Here is a 16,261-nt window from a genome sequence, read left to right on the forward strand (position 1 = left end):
CATAAAGTATTTGGGAGTCCTAACTACATTTCTTAAGAACACAAAAATGATAATTCTGGATTAGTTGATCAATCAAAAGAACGTTAGAAATAATTTCGGGACTAATTTTCAAAGTCAGAAGTATACCCTATACATATTAGTTTTACAAATTTCAGAGTTTGTATTTATAGAAAACAATATAACGTCGAATTCGTTATCATATTCTTGGTATGTACATAGCTTAGCCCTAATTACTTATCTCTACCTTTTGTTTTTTGAGGAGACTAAGAATCCTGCTCAATCATGTCCATCAGTTGGAGGAACTCCTGTGAAGCGCCATCAACTCCGTTCTCCTGATTCCCGTAGTCTTCATAATCGTCGTCCTCCTAAATGGCATAAAAGAGTGTTACTCATGGAATTGCTGCCCTGATTAGATCTTAGACCTACCTCGAAACCAAAGCAGTTTTCGGCATTAATATTGGAGGCTGCGCTTGGTTCGTGCTTGACGACTACCTCGCCTTTGCCGTTAACCAGCTCCACGACCATTACCCCGCCGTCTTCACCTTGAAGTTCCACGGTGAAGTCCGCGTTGTCCGGTTCCTCTTTGATGTGGAACGTTTTGGTGCTCCCGGCAGAGCGGAGTCGTCGATTTATAATGGTGGGCTCCTTGTCAGAGCCCGCAAGACCGACCTGCTTGTTGATGATCACAGGTGCGGGCTTGGTTTTCTTGCGTATGAAATCATTGGGTATAATAACTTCGGAATCTTCATCGTCCGTGTTCTCCGGCTCGATCTCGGCCAGGTCATAGTTCTCGGGGTTGTCCTCCTCGCCGCTCTCGTCGTCGGCCATGTCTATGAATTTATCGTTGACCACCGTGGTGACAGTGCCATCCTTCTGCAGACGCACATTACGGCCCATCTTAAGGCAGCGCTGCTTCTCTCGAGCTTTCGCCGAATCGTCATGCATCTCCATGTGTCGCATAAGGTTACCCTTGTGGGTGAACGCCCGTGGACAGGTCGGACACTGATGCTGCTTGGCACGCGGAACAGGCGGCTGGTACTTCTCGTTGTGCATGAGATTCACGTGGCGGCGCAGCAGTTGACGTTGGCGGAAGGATTGCGGACACTGCTGGCAGACGAACGGCTTCTCGTCCAGGTGGATGAGCATGTGCGAGGCCAGGTGACGCTGCGTCACCGAAGCGTAGCTGCACAGCTTGCACCTGTAGCACTTCTCGCCGTCGTGCGACTTAACGTGCAGTTTGTACTGGTAACGATCGGCCAACTGCTGGCCGCAACGCCGGCATGTGATCGGCAGCTCACCGGGAGTGTGCATGTGATTGATGTGGATACGCAGATCGGCCTTGCGTCCGCACGTCGTAGGACACAGATTGCATTGATAGACCGGCTTGTCCACCACGCTATGGATGAGCTTGTGGGACTTCAGAGAGTTGGATTGCGTGAATCGCGACTGGCAGATGTCGCATTGGTACTTCTTCTCGCCCGTGTGGACCACCATGTGACGCTTCAGCTTGAACATGTCCTGCGAGGCGTAGGTGCAGTGCGGGCACTGATACGGTCTTTCGCCCGTATGGCAGGTCATGTGGCGACGCAGCTTGGTCAGCTCCACACTGGCGTAGCTGCACTCCGTGCACTTGTGCGGCTTTTCCTTGGTGTGCTTGTAGCGCGTATGCCTGATCAGCTCGCCGCTGGTGGTGAAGGCGCTATCGCAGGACTTGCACTTGTGCGGCTTCTTGCCAAGGTGCGTGTTCACGTGGTTCTGCAGTCCCACGTTCGATCGGAAGGACCTCTCGCAGATGGAGCACTTAAAGCCTTGCTCGGCCTCATGACTCCGGACATGGCGCGTCACTAGAAACTTTTTACTAGCCGTGTACGGACAGTGGGGGCATGAGAACTTTTGTCCCGAGTCATTTGAAGATGACTTCGGCTTCAGCTCCACCTCCGAGGCTCTAAACACATAGTCCAGGTCCTTCTTGCTTTCAGTCGCCACCTCTTCTGCCGTGTCCTCGAACTCGTAGACCTCATTCTCGTTTGCTTCTAGCACCGAGGAGGCTGCCTCAATGTCGGCACTGTCCACAGCATAGTCCCCCAAATCGGTTACCACTGCACTGATGTCGGGCTCATCCACCAGCTCCTCGAGCTCTCGCTCCAGATCGAGAGGTTCGGGTTTCGGAATGATTGGGTTCCTTCTGGGCCTGCCCCGGGTGGCGGGTACTTTTGGCGCTGGTGGTGGTGGAGGGGGCAGCTCGATCTGCTTCGGCTTAGTCGCCGCTGCTCGGACAGGACGACCGCTGTTTGCCTTGGGCTCAGGTGCTGCCTTAGACGCGGCGGCTTTTGGTGGTGATTTGGCCGGACGCAGATTGATGGCTAAGTTAAAAAATCGGGTAAGTGATGAGGCTAACACTTGTAAATACGAAAGAATACAGACATTTATTGGTGGCTTTGCTGACCACCGATCGGACAGCCTTTCCTGGCTTGGCCGACGTCTGTTTTAGCTTCTTCTGCAGCTCCTTTTGCTTCCTGGGCGTTGTCTTGATGTAGCAGTTGCCCTCGTCATCTATGAAGTACTTGTCGTCGTCGTCGTCCTCCTCCTCTTCCTCCGCAGCGACATCTTCCTCTGACTGCTGCTCCTCCTGCTTGGAGTTCGCTGCCTCCTCGTCATCATGCTCGTCCAGATCTCCATCCTCGGCACTGATGGCCTTCAGAATCGTATGCACCACCTTGTCATCGCTGCTGCCTTCGGTCTCCTTTTGGATATCGTTGAGGAAGGACTGCAGATCCTCGGAGTCCTCGTTCTTGGCCTTCCTTTTGGGCATTCCTGTGCACGAATCAGAGTTCAGTGGTGGCGACCCACAGCGGATGGCAGGGAGCCCCAAAGGGGGCGCCTATCGATTTCTCGCAGCGAGCATTTGATCCCCTTTTAATTACTACTTACCGGCACTTAACTAGCAACGAAACGGAAGTCAAAAAATAATGCTGAGTGTCGCAATTCTTGTTTATTTTGCGTTTTTATTCCCGTTCATTTGCAACAGCTGCCCATTTCTAATAAAAGATGGCGACATATAGCATCAGTAGCGCCAGTTATCGATTTATCGATGCGCACGTTGACTGCCATCCCTATGTATACAATTACCTAGTTTATGGGGAAATCTTGAAATATGTGAAACAAGCGTTATTTTAAATATTGTTAAATCAAGATTGACCCTCTGTACTTACCTAAGAACAGCAAAGTTATTATTTGCTTAATATTTGGGAGACCATACGTTTATACAATGTATTTTCATATTAAAATATTTTTACATGTCAATATACGCTTTCATGTTTAACATGTAAAATGTCAAAGTGTGAAGAAATCTACTTTATATGAAGCTAATCCCGAAATTTTTTTAATTTTTACATTTTCATTATAAATTAAAAATTGAATATTTTTTTTTGGCTGATTTTTGTTTTTATTTTTATTTTATAAATGTCAAGCTGTGCTCAGTTTTCGTAAAAAACAGTGTCCACTAAGTAGTTTGTGCTTGTTTTTGGTTAAATTTCATTTTTAAAATAAAAGGGTTATAAAAATTGTATATGTAACATATCCACAGCATCAAAAGGTTTGTGCATTTCTTTGTGTTTTAACTACAAGGCACCAATCATCACATCTTGATGGCTTTAAAATCCAAAGTTAGTATAAGGAATTTTTCTGCATACATGAATGTACGTTTACAAGGGACACATGCTGAAGTAGCCGACACAATTGGGGCACTTCTGGAGTCTGGTATACGAGTTAGGGTTGAGGGACAGGAAGTACTCCTTGACCGCTCGTATGATATCTCCAGTGTGTTCCTCCACCACTCTATAAGGCATGTTCGGGTAGTGAGTCATCAGCTGCTGCAGGATGCGGAAAAGCACAGACTCCGTCGAAATGAAGAACTTCAGCATAGAGGTTAGGTCATCTAGCATGGTGTCCATGAAGGTGCGTGTCAGCTTCATGACAAAGTCAAAGACTTCCGGTTCTAGATTATCGGCCATGCCGTTGATAAGGTCCTCAAAACTCTCGGCATTAATGACGTGATCAAAGATAACTCTGCCGTACTCCTGCAGCGCAAACGTCACGCCTTCAACAACCACGGAGCTAAGCTCCAAGGCAAACACACCAGCGGCATAAGTACTGGGTTCCTGGCGCGGCTTCGCCGTAGGCATTGGTCCAATAAGTCGGGAAACCGGATTAAGGCCGTCCAAATGCAGCCGCCCCGAGTCTCCGTGGCTAGCGGGAATCTGCTGAGAGACTTGTCCCAGGACGTTGGGTCCCTGGTTATGCTGCACACTGGCCCGCAATTCAGCCGCCGTGGTCTGCACCTCACCGTTCAGCAGGACTCCTTGTCCATCGGGTGCAAAAGAGTACCGCACGCCCTGCTGGTTCAGGTTTTTATTGATCTTGTACAGATCGTTGAACTGCTGGCGCGATGGCATCTCGTTCACGTTTCGAATAATGTCCAGCTTGCCGCGAGTGGTGCCCCGCAGTCGAACGGTCTCTTTGGACATCTTGTCGAAGGAGCGTCTGCGAGGATACGAGCCAATATCGTTTAACAAGCCAGTTAATGCTGAGACCTTATCTAAACTAGGCTGAATTTACCTTTGTCGATTGCTAAGAGTATCACGAAAACCGGCTATATTATTGTTGGCCGTCTCAGTGATGATGGTCGAAGCTAATTTGAAGTTGTAGACGCTGTGCGTAAGCAGCACCAGGGAAGCGGACAGCTGCAACACATCCATGCCAGTGATGTCGTCACCATCCTGGACTTTCTGTGTGGTTAGCCAAATTTAGCGCAGCTTCTTGGAGTCAGCCACCATCGACCACCATGTGACTTACCAATATCAAGTCCAGCACACCGTTGGCCACTCCAGTGCCCGAAACCACGATGGAAGAGATGTTCATGCCATTTACAGTCAACTGAGTGATCTACAAGATGCCATTTTGTAGATGTAAGATTTTAAATTAAATTTGACTGACTTACCGCTCCCACCTCCTGTCCGGCATTGGTCGCCGCAGTCAAGGCTGTGGTGGCTCCGGCAGCTCCCAACCCCACAGTGCCCGCAGCCACGCCAATCCAATGGCCGCGTGCATCGCGGTTCGTGACATTGATCGACTGCTCGTGCTTGCTGCGATCCACCAACTTGGCGCCGGAGCGGACTGTCGCGTATCCTGCACTGGCCAAACCCACGGCTCCGGCTGCGGCCATCAGCGGAGCCGATACAGGCAGCGTTAGGAGGGCAGCTATGGGCACGCAGGCGGCAGCGAAGCCTCCGATCGCCGATCCCGTGTCCAGGTAGCCCAGAATCTTCGTGTTGGGTCTGCCAGCAGGCGTTAGGTACTTGTCCAGACGCACTCCATTGGTGCCCAGGCGGTAGACACCCTTCTCCGGGGCCACCATAACACCCTCGGGCAGCTCGTTGGTGTCCACATACTGCTCCCAGTTCTGGTAGACACGACCCGTCTCGTCAATGAACAGATTGCAGCAATCGGAGCTGTCGCTGCTGCGACCACTGTTTTCAGCTGGGGAAAATAAAGAAGTGGTATGGTATTTAACAGGACAGCATGGTCAACTCTCCCCCCTTTCTTTTTCCTGACTTAAGTACACAGAATATTAGTACAAAAGTAATTTTCTAATCTTATCTGTTCGAAAGTCTGAGCAAAAGACGCCAATTATAACGCCCTAACTTTTTGTTTACGAACTACATGTGCTAAGAGGATATTGTATAATATCTATAATTCATTTCATTACAGCTTTCTGTAGTCTGTATAAATGGGTTTCTAAAGAATTGAAACAATACTGTAAAGTGATTCACCAATTGCGCATCAGGTCTAGCATTGATAGACAATATAGGCTTAACACTTGTCAAAGCGCCTGGGATTACTCACTGATGCATCGACGGGCCCGGAAAACAGGATGGCAGCTGAAAGTCCTGGAGTCCTCTGCGCGATTAACGTCCTTTTGGTCGGTCACCACCATTACGTAGATGAGGGCAGTAAGCGATTGACGGTTGGTGTATTTACCTGGAGCATAAATCAAGGGCTTATGCAATCGATTATATGTACCATTTGGTTTGGTTCCCCCGCTTACGCTGCTCCCAAACGGCATCGAAAATGGTCTGACGCGCCTTCGTATTATCTGCGATAAGCTTCGCCCGGGCTTTCGCCTCCTTCTCATTTTCAGCACGAGACCTGTTGGCCAATTCTTCAGCTGATGGCTCTGGAGGATCTCGAATCAGCTCCCTAAGTTTCTGATCCAGCACGTGGGCCTGCTCCTGGGACAGCCTGAAATGCAATCCGGCCTTTAGCCACCGGAAAGTCAATTGCGCAGTACTTACAAATCCCAGATAATCTCCTCGGCGTAGCCGAGAGACACGGCAAAGTCTTGTTGCACTTCGCGGGCGGTGCGGCGGTTTTCTCTAGCTTCTGCCATGTTGAATCTCCGGAAATAGACCTCTTCGTTGCCGCAGTTGCTCAGCTAATGGAGTTAGGCCGGGAAATCACCAACTTATATGAGCACATTTTGTCGTCTGCTTACTAATCCCTCGATCGTACCAAAAATACCAAAACGCGAGGCCAGACAAACCCTAACTGGTCTTACTATCCGCTAGCAAAATAGTTTTCTGCAATTTTGCTGCTACCCATTCAGGGAAATCTTTGTCGGGTTGGTAAGAAAATAAAAGTATCTTATTGGATCACATTATTGAGAAATTCCAAAAAATACACCCAAGCACCTGCCGCGAACCATCGATAGGAGATTAAAGCTAGCGCATAGTGCTGCCAGACTGTGGCACTCCTTTTATAGACTGATTCCACTGGCACTTTTTTCACTTATAATTGAATGCTATCACTGTAATTCCTGATGGGTTAGGTTTCAAATTCACTCTAGTAAATAATTAAACAATAATTTCCAGTTTTCTAATATTTTTAATTCACCTTGTTTGTAAATATGGTAAATTTTTACAACGAAAAGCACCAGAACAACTATTTTAGACATCGATCATACACTTTTTTTTTTTTTTTATTGCTCTTCCTTTAACCAAACTGTAAATGGCAAGCTATAAAGTTTTCTTCCGGTGCAGGAATCACAAGCCCTGGGAGCCCTAGTGAACAACAGTGGTCGCCTGCCAATCGATAGCCGAGCAATCGAACCGGCTCCGCTACCAGTTCCGCCTATCGGTTCCAGCACGAGCCAAACAACCCTACGTGTCAGTCTCATGCGTCGGTGTAAATACAGAGTTTTTTAAATTCGCGGCGTGCAAATCTCGGGAAATCACGCAGCAGCAACAGCTCCCGCCCCCACTGGACCGCCCGCCCCCGCAGTCAGCCGCCCGTCGATCGAAATTCCACGGGGAGCAGCGATTGAAGCGATAACTCCACCGCGACAGCAACATCAGCTGGAGCTGCCGGAGGAGGAAAAGTGCAAGGGAAAGCGGAAAGGCCAGTGCCAGAGCCAGACGAAATACTAAATATATAGTCGCTTTCGGAGATGGCGGGCCAAAAGTTCCAGTACGATGAGAGCGGCGGAACGTTCTACTACTTTGTGTTATCGTTCTTGGCGCTAATATTGATACCGACCACCATTTACTATTGGCCACGTAAAAAGAAAGAAGGTTAGTGCCGCTGCCGCTGCCCAGCCGATGTTAATCGCACTCTCTCCGCTCTTTACTTTTTTTTTCCGTAGTCCACCTGCAGCAGTGCGCGGGTGTGTGAGTGAGTGAGGGCCAGTAAGACATAGATTGCCCCCTTCCTCTCGCACTCCCTCTCCCGCTGCAAATGGACACGTTCCAATAAGCGATTCTAACAACGTCAGCTCAGCGTCGTCGTAGTGGTGAAAGCTGCGATTACCGCAAGTCGGGCTCTCTTCACTTCCCAATTGGGACAGCGCACTCTACGCTCCACGCGCGTTCATGCGTCGCGAAAGTCGCGATAATGCCACAGTCACCGTGACCGGCAGTCGGGATCGTGACTTATCGCGATCTTGAGGTCAAGCGTGTGAACTTTGCACACACACACACTCTGGCTGCTCTCCCAAGATTTTCACTCTCGCGATATTTTCATTTCTGTAATGCTGGCATTCCCGGTAACAAGAACACTTAGTGGGTTCCTAATAATCGCTTGATCTTTGAAACAGTATTTTCGTTTCTTTGAATCCACTCAAAAACATGTAGAATGAACATTGAAACCCATTTGGAACTCGTCTCCCAAAAGTATATTTTCTAGAATTTGGATTTTTAGGGATTATTTCTTAACGGAAGCTGTACGTTTTATCCAAGAGATTTTGTATCTCAATTAATATTCTTTTAAACCACTGTTCTAATCTAATCTGAATTTTAATCTAAAAGTCAAGTCGATTTCACCCTTTCCTACCCGATTTTCGTATCTTCACCTGCAGATCACGGCAAGCTAAACGAGGAATGCCAGTGCGCCGACTGCATCAAGAAGAAGGCCATTCTGGCCAGCGCCGAGCCGTACAGGGCTCTCACGTCATGGGCCATCAAGCTGACCATCGTGCTGGGTTGGGCCCTGCTGCTCTTCCTCACGTACCGCGTCTCGCAGTTCGACTACGAGATGGCCAGCTTCGATCCCTTCGAGATCCTGAACGTGCCGCCCACCTCGTCGCAGGCCGAGATCAAGAAGGCCTACTACCGGCTCTCCAAGGTGCTCCATCCCGACAAGGAGACGGGTGACGAGAAGTCCTTCATGATGCTGAGCAAGGCGTATCAGGCGCTGACCGACGAAGTGGCCAAGGAGAACTACGAAAAGTACGGTAATCCCGATGGACCGGGAGCCATGTCCTTCGGCATCGCCCTGCCCTCGTGGATTGTGGAGAAGGAGAACAGTGTTTGGGTCTTGGGTCTGTACGGTTTGGTCTTCATGGTGGCCATGCCCTCGGCGGTGGGCGTTTGGTGGTATCGATCCATTCGCTTCAGCGGCGACAAGGTGCTGCTGGACACCACCCAGATGTACTTCTACTTTATCCACAAGACGCCACACATGCTGCTCAAGCGTGCCCTTATGGTGCTGGCGGCCAGTTTGGAGTTTGACAAGCGCCACAACTCGCAGGTGCAGGAGCGCCAGTCGGACAACGATGAGGTGCCAGCGGTTAGTGTATTCTGCGATCTTTCCAACTAATTAGTTGCTAATGATATCCCCTTTTCCGATCCAGCTCATTCGGCAGCTACCCAACCTAAATGAGAAGTGCAAGGAGCATCCGCTGTGCCGCATGTACTCCATCAAGGCTCGCGCCATCCTGCATGCCCATCTCAGTCGCATGCCCCTCAATCCGGAAACTCTGGAGCGCGACCGCCAGTTTGTGGTAAAGAAGTGCCCTTATCTGGTTCAGGAGATGGTCTCCTGCGTCCATCAGTTGGTCATGATGGCCTATGCACGACGTGTGCCCCGCCTGCCCAGCATCGAAACGATCGAGAACTGCATGAAGATGTCGCCGATGATCATCCAGGGTCTGTGGGAGTTCAAGTCGCCGCTGCTGCAACTGCCCCACCTCACCGAGGACCACCTGTACTTCATGAACAAGAAGCGGCACGTCAAGAACCTGCAGCAATTCGCCCAGCTGAAGCCGGAGGAGAGTCGCCAGCTGTTGAAGAACCTTTCGGACTTTGAGTACGAGAACACCATGAAAGTGCTGGGCAAGATGCCGTTGATTGATTTCTCCATCCGCTGCGAGGTCATCGACGATGAGAACACCAATGTGGTTACCGCTGGGGCCATAGTCACGGTCACGGTTACGCTGGAGCGCAAGGACATGAAGTCGCTGTTCGGTGACACCAAGGTGCCCGAGAAGCAGGGCATCAAAGATGAGGCCAACGAGGAGGCTGCCGGGGATGAGGACGAGGCTGCCGCCGCCGCTTTGCCGGTCAAGAAGGCCTCCGCCTGGGCAAAACCACGCAAGGGTGGCAAGGGAAAGGGAGGCAAGAAGCCAGCCCAGAACCAGAAAAACAACCAGAAGAAGGTGCCGGCCAAGGCGGCGGCCACAGCTACGAACACGGCTTCCGAGGATCAAGCGGCGGCGGCGGGCAACTCCGATGCCGAATCAGAGGCCGGTAATGCGGAGGGCAGCGATGTTGAGTCGGCTGCCGGTAGTGGCAGCGAGGACGAGGAGAAGGGCAAGAATAACTCCTCGCTGGACGACGACGATGACGAGGAGTGGGAGCGACTGCAAGCCAAGCTTAACAAGAGGGAGCGTCTCGAGGGCAAGTCCCGGCTGTCGCACACCGTCCACTGCCCCTACTTCCCCGAGGAGAAGCAGGAGTACTGGTGGACCTACATCTGCGACCGCAAGTCGCGCACCCTGCTGACGGCGCCCTATCACGTGACCAATCTGGTCGAGAAGGAGGAGATCCAGCTGAAGTTCACCGCGCCACGCTGGCCCGGCGTCTACACGTTTACCGTGTGCCTGAGATCTGGTGAGTTACTCCTTTTACTTCGAAGCGCGAATTCCTCAGAACCAAATTTTGGCTATTACTCATTCCTCCCCCGTTTTAGACTCCTATTTGGGCATGGACCAGCAGCAGGAGCTGAAACTGGATGTGCAGAAGGCGCCCGCACCACCGACAGACCATCCCCAGTGGGACCTGAGCGAATCGGAGCCGGAGCACAATGACCAGCAGGAGAACCTGAGCGACTACACCACAGACACGTCCGACGAGGAGGACAGCGACTAGATCTAGATGGACGGACAGACGGACCGACCGACGGAAGGATGGACGGGCGTCCCGAACCCCAATCAACCTCAACCTCCTCTCTCTTTCTCTGGGACGGAAGAAAAGCCTCTTTGTTTTCCTTTTAGTAAATGAGTTTCGCGTGGCGGAGGAGGCACCCCAATGCGACCCTTCCTTCGCATTTTTACTAGTTTTGTAATGGAAAAGACCCCGAACTAGTGCGTAAATAACTATAACTTCATTTTACCGTGTACTGTACTAAACATAATTATAATGTACTGTATATTTAATTATTTGGATACAAGAACTAAAAGTGAGACACGTAAATACAAAAGTCTATTGATATTACTACTTTTTTGTTGTGTTGTAAATCAAATGAAAAACATTTTCGGGCTTGTTAGGGTTTTCACCAGTTTGATTTTACCGGATAATAGCTTAACTTTTTGAGAATTAACATTAAATTTATTAAAATATGTTACATTTTTATGAGTAGCACCACAATAACTTTAATTTAAATCATTTCAAGGTATTCATTTCATTAAACAAGTATTCTGTAATTTGTTATAGCTTTGTTCAACAGCGTTTCACTAGATTATTGTAAACCTTTTTAATAAAATGTAATTGTTTGTAGTCCTTAGGTTCCAAAACCACAAGTAAATTCCGTTAATAAGTTTCTATTACTTTTTTAAATAAAATCGATAAAAAAATGTAACATTTTGAATAATTTAGAAAAAGTTTCGCCAAAAAACTGGTTGAACTCGAAACAAGCCCGAATAACTTTTAAAAAATAGATTTTAATTAAGTAGAGGTCGTTGTCCTGCGTTGACGTCGACGCCTACTGCGCAGCCGCTGCCCGCTCGCTTTCCAAAAAGAGATCCGACTGGGAATCTGAAGAATTCGAGGTCTTCACTGCTGTTGTTATCGTCGCTTGCTTCTTTTGCTGCTGTTGTAGGCAGGAGCGTGTCATTTTTGGATGAAAGGTGTAGAATTATGAATTAAAGTCACATAGAGCCTTACGCTAGGGTTCGTTACCCGTCACCAGATTCGTTATTAGTGGGTTCTTGTTTCTATTTACAAAACTTTTTCGGTACTATTTGGCTAAATGTGCGTTTTGATGTGCGAATGAGGGTGTTTGTGCAGCGGTGTTGGTGGGGCTGATGTCAGTGTGTAGTGGTGGTCGTTTTGGGCGTACGCTATTATTCCTCTTCTTCGCTTTCTTCGGAAGAGGATTTCTCCTCAGCCGGTTTACTTTCTTCTTTTTCGTCCGTGTCCTCTGCCACCGATTCTTCTGGCTTATTTCCTTCGGTGGGTTCTTTGACCTCTTCTTCGGGTTTTTCTTTCGTATCCTCTGCCTCTTCACCTTGGCTTTTTACCTTGACCTCTTCCTTTTCGGATTCTTCTGTCTTATCTTCGGATTTTTCTACGGTATCATCTTCTTCGGTTTTTACTTCTTCCTTTTCTGTGTCGACTTCCTGGGGTTCTTCTTTGGTATCGTTACTATCAGCCTTGGGCTTATCTTCGGAATCCCCTTCCTCATCACTTTTAGCTTTAACTTCAGTAGTATCTTCCTGGGATTCTTCTGTATCAACTTCCTCAGGTTTTTCTTTGGTATCATCACCCTTCTCATCTTCGGTTTTTACTTTGTCATCATCTTTCTCGGACTTTTCCGTGTCAACTTCCTCGGGTTTATCCTTGGTATCCTCTTTGTCATCCTCTTCGGCGTCATCTTCCGTCGTCCTTTCAGTGCCAACTTCTGCTGGCTTGTCTTTGGACTCTTTATCCTCGCCACCTTCTGGTGTATCTTTGGTACCGTCTTCTTCGGATTTTTCTGTATCAGAATCTTTCGTCTTTTCTGCATCAACATCCTCGGATTTATCCTTGGTATCTTCTCCACCATCGCCTTTGGGTTTATCTTTGGTATCATCTTCCTCTGCTTTCTCCGTATCATCCTTTTTATCATCCCCTTCGGTTTCTTCTTGGGCAGCATCCTCAGATTTTTCTTCACTCTTTTCGGTTTTCTCTGTTTCTTCATCAGGATACAAATTGTGATTAGTGTCTAAGGACCTTCTTCTACCTTTACCTGTGGTTTCCTCTTCCTTCTTCTTATCCTCGGACTCTTCGCCCTCTGCGGTTTCAGTCTTTTTGTGGGTGGTTGGATTGTGGTGCGTGCGAATGTTTGTGGGTTGTCGATATGTGGGGGTTTTTTAGGGTAAGGTGGAAGGTGGAAAATGTATATACAAGATCAGATCAGTGGGATCTCTACCCTGCTGGGCTACTGGAGTGCAAGATCATGCCTTTTTAGATTCTACAAGCTCTACGACTCTAGTGTTATGGGTTTGGCATGCATCATCTATCGATCTATTACCTTTTCATCGGCGTTTTCGGCGGCATCTTCACCTTCGCCCTCTGCTTTCTTTTTGTCCTCGCCGTCCCCGTCTTCGTTCTTTGAAGAATCATGAAATCATTAGAACCGAATTTACATTGCAGAGTAGTCTTATAAAGTGCTCAAGAAAATCGATATAGGGTGTGGTGTGACAGTTTTGAAATATTTTTCAAGGGCATTTTCCTCTGACCTTATTACCGACTTTTTAAAACCTCTTTATACAATTTTTTTGATGGATCAGCTTAGTTTACTTTCATTCCTTTCGTTAGGTTTGCCTTTGAGTTAATGCTGTGCTGGTGTTACGGTTTAGGTGTGTTATCAGTGTTAGAAAAACAAGCTTGCTGTTGGTTATGATTTTTTAGTTAATACAAATATATTTCCTTTTATTACAGGGGCAGCGCATTTTTATGTTTTAGCATTAACATAACGGCTGCATCAGAAATGTTCAGCTCTCTACACTAGTCCAACTTAGGCTTATGTGCTGGCGTGTATTCAGAGTCCTCACAGGTGTGTATAAATGGTACATACAAAGGTGTTGGATGTAAGTGAATGAATATAAATATTTTGATTAAAATTGTCTTTTCCTCCGGGGGCTAACACAATCGAAAGCCCTCGCTTAAATACGCTCGTAACCTTAACTTATGGACCGCAGTCGTCATGATGAATTCGTTAAAAAGGTAAACACAATTAGAAGATAAACGTGTCAGCTTCCGATCTCTAGTCCTATTGGGTTTGGGGCAACTGGCACTAATAAAATGTTAGGAGGAACACTAAGAATTGTTAAAATGTGATAGATCTCGGGATATTAAAACGTTATACAATTTATAAAAGGTATATAACTTTCTTCCATTATATTGCGCATAGAAATAATAAAAAAAAAAATGGAAAAAACCCAATAAAATATTCCATTTCCCCCGAACCCATAGGAGTAGAAACCGGAGACAGGTGTTATAAATATAGAAGTGGAGAGTGGTGGTAGTGTCTGTGCTGTTAGATTACATTACGGGTTTAGCTGCAGTTAACTTTAGTTGGCTTTAGTAGCAAGGTCTTGCTGTTAATTCTATTGCTTTGCTGCAGATGATTGCTGACATCGATCGTTTGTGGCGTCGTAACAGTTAACGGAAAATACGTGAAAGTAGCTCAAGCTCAAACCTCGGCCTTCTCCGCAGCCTCGTCCTTGGCGTCGCCCTCGCCGCCCTCTGGCTTCTCCTCATCCGGCTTCTTCTCCTCCGCCTCCGCCTCGGCCTCCTCCTTCTTGGCCTCGCCGTTCTCCTGCTTCAGTTCGATTTGGGCGGTGCTTACCGCCGTGGTGTCGGCTGTGGCCAGCTTGAGGAACACCTCCAGGGTGTCGATCTCGTTGGCCATGTCGAAGGCGTCGTAGTCGCCGCAGTACTCGTCGTCGTTGAAGAGCTGGGGCGGCAGCGGATGGCGGGGCTCTGGGTCGCTGACCGTGCCGCCGCTGCTCGTCGATTTGTTCTGCATCAACTCCTTCTCGGACTCCTTGCCGGGCTCCGTGATGTCCACAGTGTCGTACTTGATGTTCTTGCTGTCCAGGATCATCAGGACGCGCTGCTGGCGCTTCTTGACCTGCAAAAAATTAAGGTTCAGAGTGTTAGTAGAGTTGATTCTAACATTTTTGTGTGGAAAGCATGGAACACATTCTTCTGAGATGTAAAACAATATTTTTATACATTTTTTTTCCTAATATTTTAAAATACCATTTAATTTGCTTTGTAATTTCTTTCCCCTTCTAATATGGCATCTTCTTTTGTTGGATTATTTCCTCTTAAAATAAAAATATAAACATTAAGATAGCTCACCTATAACTAGTTTATAATATTTTTTTTTTTTTAATACAAAGAAAATCTGAATTCATTAGTTTAAGCCAGGATATATGTATCTCATATTTTATATTCAAAAACACTCTAAGCTTTACTTAAAATTCTCAGCAAGATGGGGCTACCATTGTAGATATCTAATTTTGTTCAGTGTAACTACCTTTAAAGCTGTAGGCCAACACTGTTAATTACAGTGATGACTTATCGGCAATGAAATGTTACCGGCAAGCCCCAACGCACACCAGCACACGCAAGGCCCACTCCCACACCAAGCGAACGGCCCAAGAACCGCGATATGATAGAGCCCCTAGTGAAATGAATCTTGCACTCTGGTAATTAGCCTGCGATAAGGAGTTGTATCTTCCTCTGATTTCGCAGACCTTTTTCTAGAAGTGTAGGCAGTGCAAAGACAAAAGCATTGTGGTCCGCACAATGACCGTTATGTTTTTGTTCTGATTGGGAGAGACGCTTCCAATTGAACAAAGGCGGCGAAAGAGAAGGCGGGGAAAGGTGGTGAATCACACTACGCATGCACGCACACACACGCAGCCCACGCAACCGCGATCAATGGAAATCTCCCTCTTCCACGAACAATTTACAGTTCACAGTGGAATAAGCTTATATGGGCAATGAAGTGTATGTTTGTGCTGCTTCTTGCCACCACCAAGAGCCGCACACAGGCAAGCCCACGAAAATACCCACTTGTTTTTCTTCGACTGTACAAACAAGCGCACATACATGCCACACATACAATACACACACACGCAGTGGCATAGAGCGCAGCAGAAGAAATAGAATTTGCACTGCATTCGTCACCACTTTGGTTTGGTTCTTTTCTCTTTCAGTTTCTTCCCCCGATGTTTGCTGCTAATAACAGGGCCAAACATTCCAATAACATGACACTATCTGCGGTTCCAGCCCGCCACGCCCACAAACTCACCTCCTTGTTGCCGGACATGCCGCTGACGTAGACTTTCAAGACCATTTTCGCGGTTAGTGGTGTCCTCGCAGCGCTAATTAAATGATATTTTGCGACTGAGATGCGCTGGCTACTTTCACGGCGATTAAAAATATTTTTAGATCTTTTCTTTTCCTGCTTTCTTCCGTTACCCCTACGTAATGTTTTCACTGGCGACGAAGGCACACGCACTGGGCAAGGTCGTGGGTTCTGTGGGCTGTGAAAACGGCGAAGACGCGGATGGCAAAAGGGGACCTGGCGTCGCTTATAAAAGTGCAAAAATATCTGATATTTATCAGGAGTGGAAATTATTTCCAACTTTGTCGTGCTGAACGGATTAGTGTGGCGGTGGCGCTAAAATGCCACCCGGCGGGGAAATATACTA

The 16,261-nt window shown here is 47.7% G+C and overlaps 4 protein-coding genes across 9 annotated transcripts; 1 reads left to right on the top strand and 3 right to left on the bottom strand.

The window, feature by feature from the left end:
• Positions 1 to 136: 136 nt before the first annotated feature.
• On the bottom strand, positions 137 to 3,078 carry LOC108028480 (transcriptional repressor CTCF). The gene is made up of 4 exons (XM_017100342.2): positions 2,932 to 3,078; positions 2,425 to 2,814; positions 427 to 2,363; positions 137 to 365 (listed from the first exon to the last, which is right to left on the bottom strand). Exons 2-4 carry the CDS (start codon positions 2,810 to 2,812, stop codon positions 264 to 266), a joined length of 2,427 nt encoding a protein of 808 aa, XP_016955831.1. The 5' UTR covers positions 2,813 to 2,814; positions 2,932 to 3,078; the 3' UTR covers positions 137 to 263.
• Positions 3,079 to 3,436: 358 nt separating this feature from the next.
• On the bottom strand, positions 3,437 to 6,566 carry LOC108028732 (uncharacterized). Its single transcript, XM_017100697.3, has 7 exons — positions 6,354 to 6,566; positions 6,107 to 6,300; positions 5,905 to 6,039; positions 5,000 to 5,538; positions 4,855 to 4,944; positions 4,618 to 4,787; positions 3,437 to 4,542 (listed from the first exon to the last, which is right to left on the bottom strand). The coding sequence occupies exons 1-7, from the start codon at positions 6,446 to 6,448 to the stop codon at positions 3,705 to 3,707; spliced, it is 2,061 nt and encodes a 686-aa protein (XP_016956186.1). The 5' UTR covers positions 6,449 to 6,566; the 3' UTR covers positions 3,437 to 3,704.
• A 617-nt stretch (positions 6,567 to 7,183) lies between these two features.
• Positions 7,184 to 11,048, top strand: LOC108028443 (translocation protein SEC63 homolog). Its single transcript, XM_017100277.3, has 4 exons — positions 7,184 to 7,628; positions 8,411 to 9,120; positions 9,185 to 10,442; positions 10,522 to 11,048. The coding sequence occupies exons 1-4, from the start codon at positions 7,505 to 7,507 to the stop codon at positions 10,698 to 10,700; spliced, it is 2,271 nt and encodes a 756-aa protein (XP_016955766.1). The 5' UTR covers positions 7,184 to 7,504; the 3' UTR covers positions 10,701 to 11,048.
• LOC108028444 (SH3 domain-binding glutamic acid-rich protein homolog) lies at positions 10,939 to 16,240 on the bottom strand. Of its 6 annotated transcripts, XM_050885922.1 has the most exons (6): positions 16,035 to 16,240; positions 15,859 to 15,967; positions 14,233 to 14,667; positions 13,063 to 13,140; positions 12,778 to 12,835; positions 10,939 to 12,723 (listed from the first exon to the last, which is right to left on the bottom strand). In XM_050885922.1, exons 2-6 carry the CDS (start codon positions 15,901 to 15,903, stop codon positions 11,894 to 11,896), a joined length of 1,446 nt encoding a protein of 481 aa, XP_050741879.1. In that variant the 5' UTR covers positions 15,904 to 15,967; positions 16,035 to 16,240; the 3' UTR covers positions 10,939 to 11,893. The 6 variants fall into 6 exon arrangements, with proteins under 6 accessions (XP_050741879.1, XP_016955768.1, XP_050741880.1 ...); XM_017100279.3 differs by having other exon boundaries at positions 10,939 to 12,717; positions 15,859 to 16,239; XM_050885923.1 differs by lacking the exons at positions 15,859 to 15,967; positions 16,035 to 16,240 and adding an exon at positions 15,079 to 15,233.
• Between the last annotated feature and the right edge of the window lie 21 nt (positions 16,241 to 16,261).

Source organism: Drosophila biarmipes, chromosome 3L, assembly GCF_025231255.1.
Source record: "Drosophila biarmipes strain raj3 chromosome 3L, RU_DBia_V1.1, whole genome shotgun sequence".
Taxonomy (NCBI): domain Eukaryota; kingdom Metazoa; phylum Arthropoda; class Insecta; order Diptera; family Drosophilidae; genus Drosophila; species Drosophila biarmipes.

What these genes read in the sequence shown, in the direction of transcription:
- LOC108028443 (XM_017100277.3), top strand. Translation starts at nt 7,505, where the DNA reads ATGGCGGGCCAAAAGTTCCAGTACGATGAGAGCGGCGGAACGTTCTAC. An exon ending in ACAACGATGAGGTGCCAGCG is followed by an intron (nt 9,121 to 9,184) that starts GTTAGTGTATTC and finishes TTTCCGATCCAG; the next exon opens with CTCATTCGGCAGCTACCCAA. An exon ending in TACCGTGTGCCTGAGATCTG is followed by an intron (nt 10,443 to 10,521) that starts GTGAGTTACTCC and finishes CCCCCGTTTTAG; the next exon opens with ACTCCTATTTGGGCATGGAC.
- LOC108028732 (XM_017100697.3), bottom strand. Translation starts at nt 6,448, where the DNA reads ATGGCAGAAGCTAGAGAAAACCGCCGCACCGCCCGCGAAGTGCAACAA. An exon ending in CCGGACAGGAGGTGGGAGCG is followed by an intron (nt 4,945 to 4,999) that starts GTAAGTCAGTCA and finishes GGCATCTTGTAG; the next exon opens with ATCACTCAGTTGACTGTAAA. An exon ending in GTGTGCTGGACTTGATATTG is followed by an intron (nt 4,788 to 4,854) that starts GTAAGTCACATG and finishes CTAACCACACAG; the next exon opens with AAAGTCCAGGATGGTGACGA.
- LOC108028444 (XM_050885922.1), bottom strand. Translation starts at nt 15,903, where the DNA reads ATGGTCTTGAAAGTCTACGTCAGCGGCATGTCCGGCAACAAGGAG. An exon ending in GCATGTCCGGCAACAAGGAG is followed by an intron (nt 14,668 to 15,858) that starts GTGAGTTTGTGG and finishes AATTTTTTGCAG; the next exon opens with GTCAAGAAGCGCCAGCAGCG. An exon ending in CCGAAAACGCCGATGAAAAG is followed by an intron (nt 12,836 to 13,062) that starts GTAATAGATCGA and finishes ACCCACAAAAAG; the next exon opens with ACTGAAACCGCAGAGGGCGA.
- LOC108028480 (XM_017100342.2), bottom strand. Translation starts at nt 2,812, where the DNA reads ATGCCCAAAAGGAAGGCCAAGAACGAGGACTCCGAGGATCTGCAGTCC. An exon ending in CAGCAAAGCCACCAATAAAT is followed by an intron (nt 2,364 to 2,424) that starts GTCTGTATTCTT and finishes TTTTTAACTTAG; the next exon opens with CCATCAATCTGCGTCCGGCC. An exon ending in AAAACTGCTTTGGTTTCGAG is followed by an intron (nt 366 to 426) that starts GTAGGTCTAAGA and finishes TATGCCATTTAG; the next exon opens with GAGGACGACGATTATGAAGA.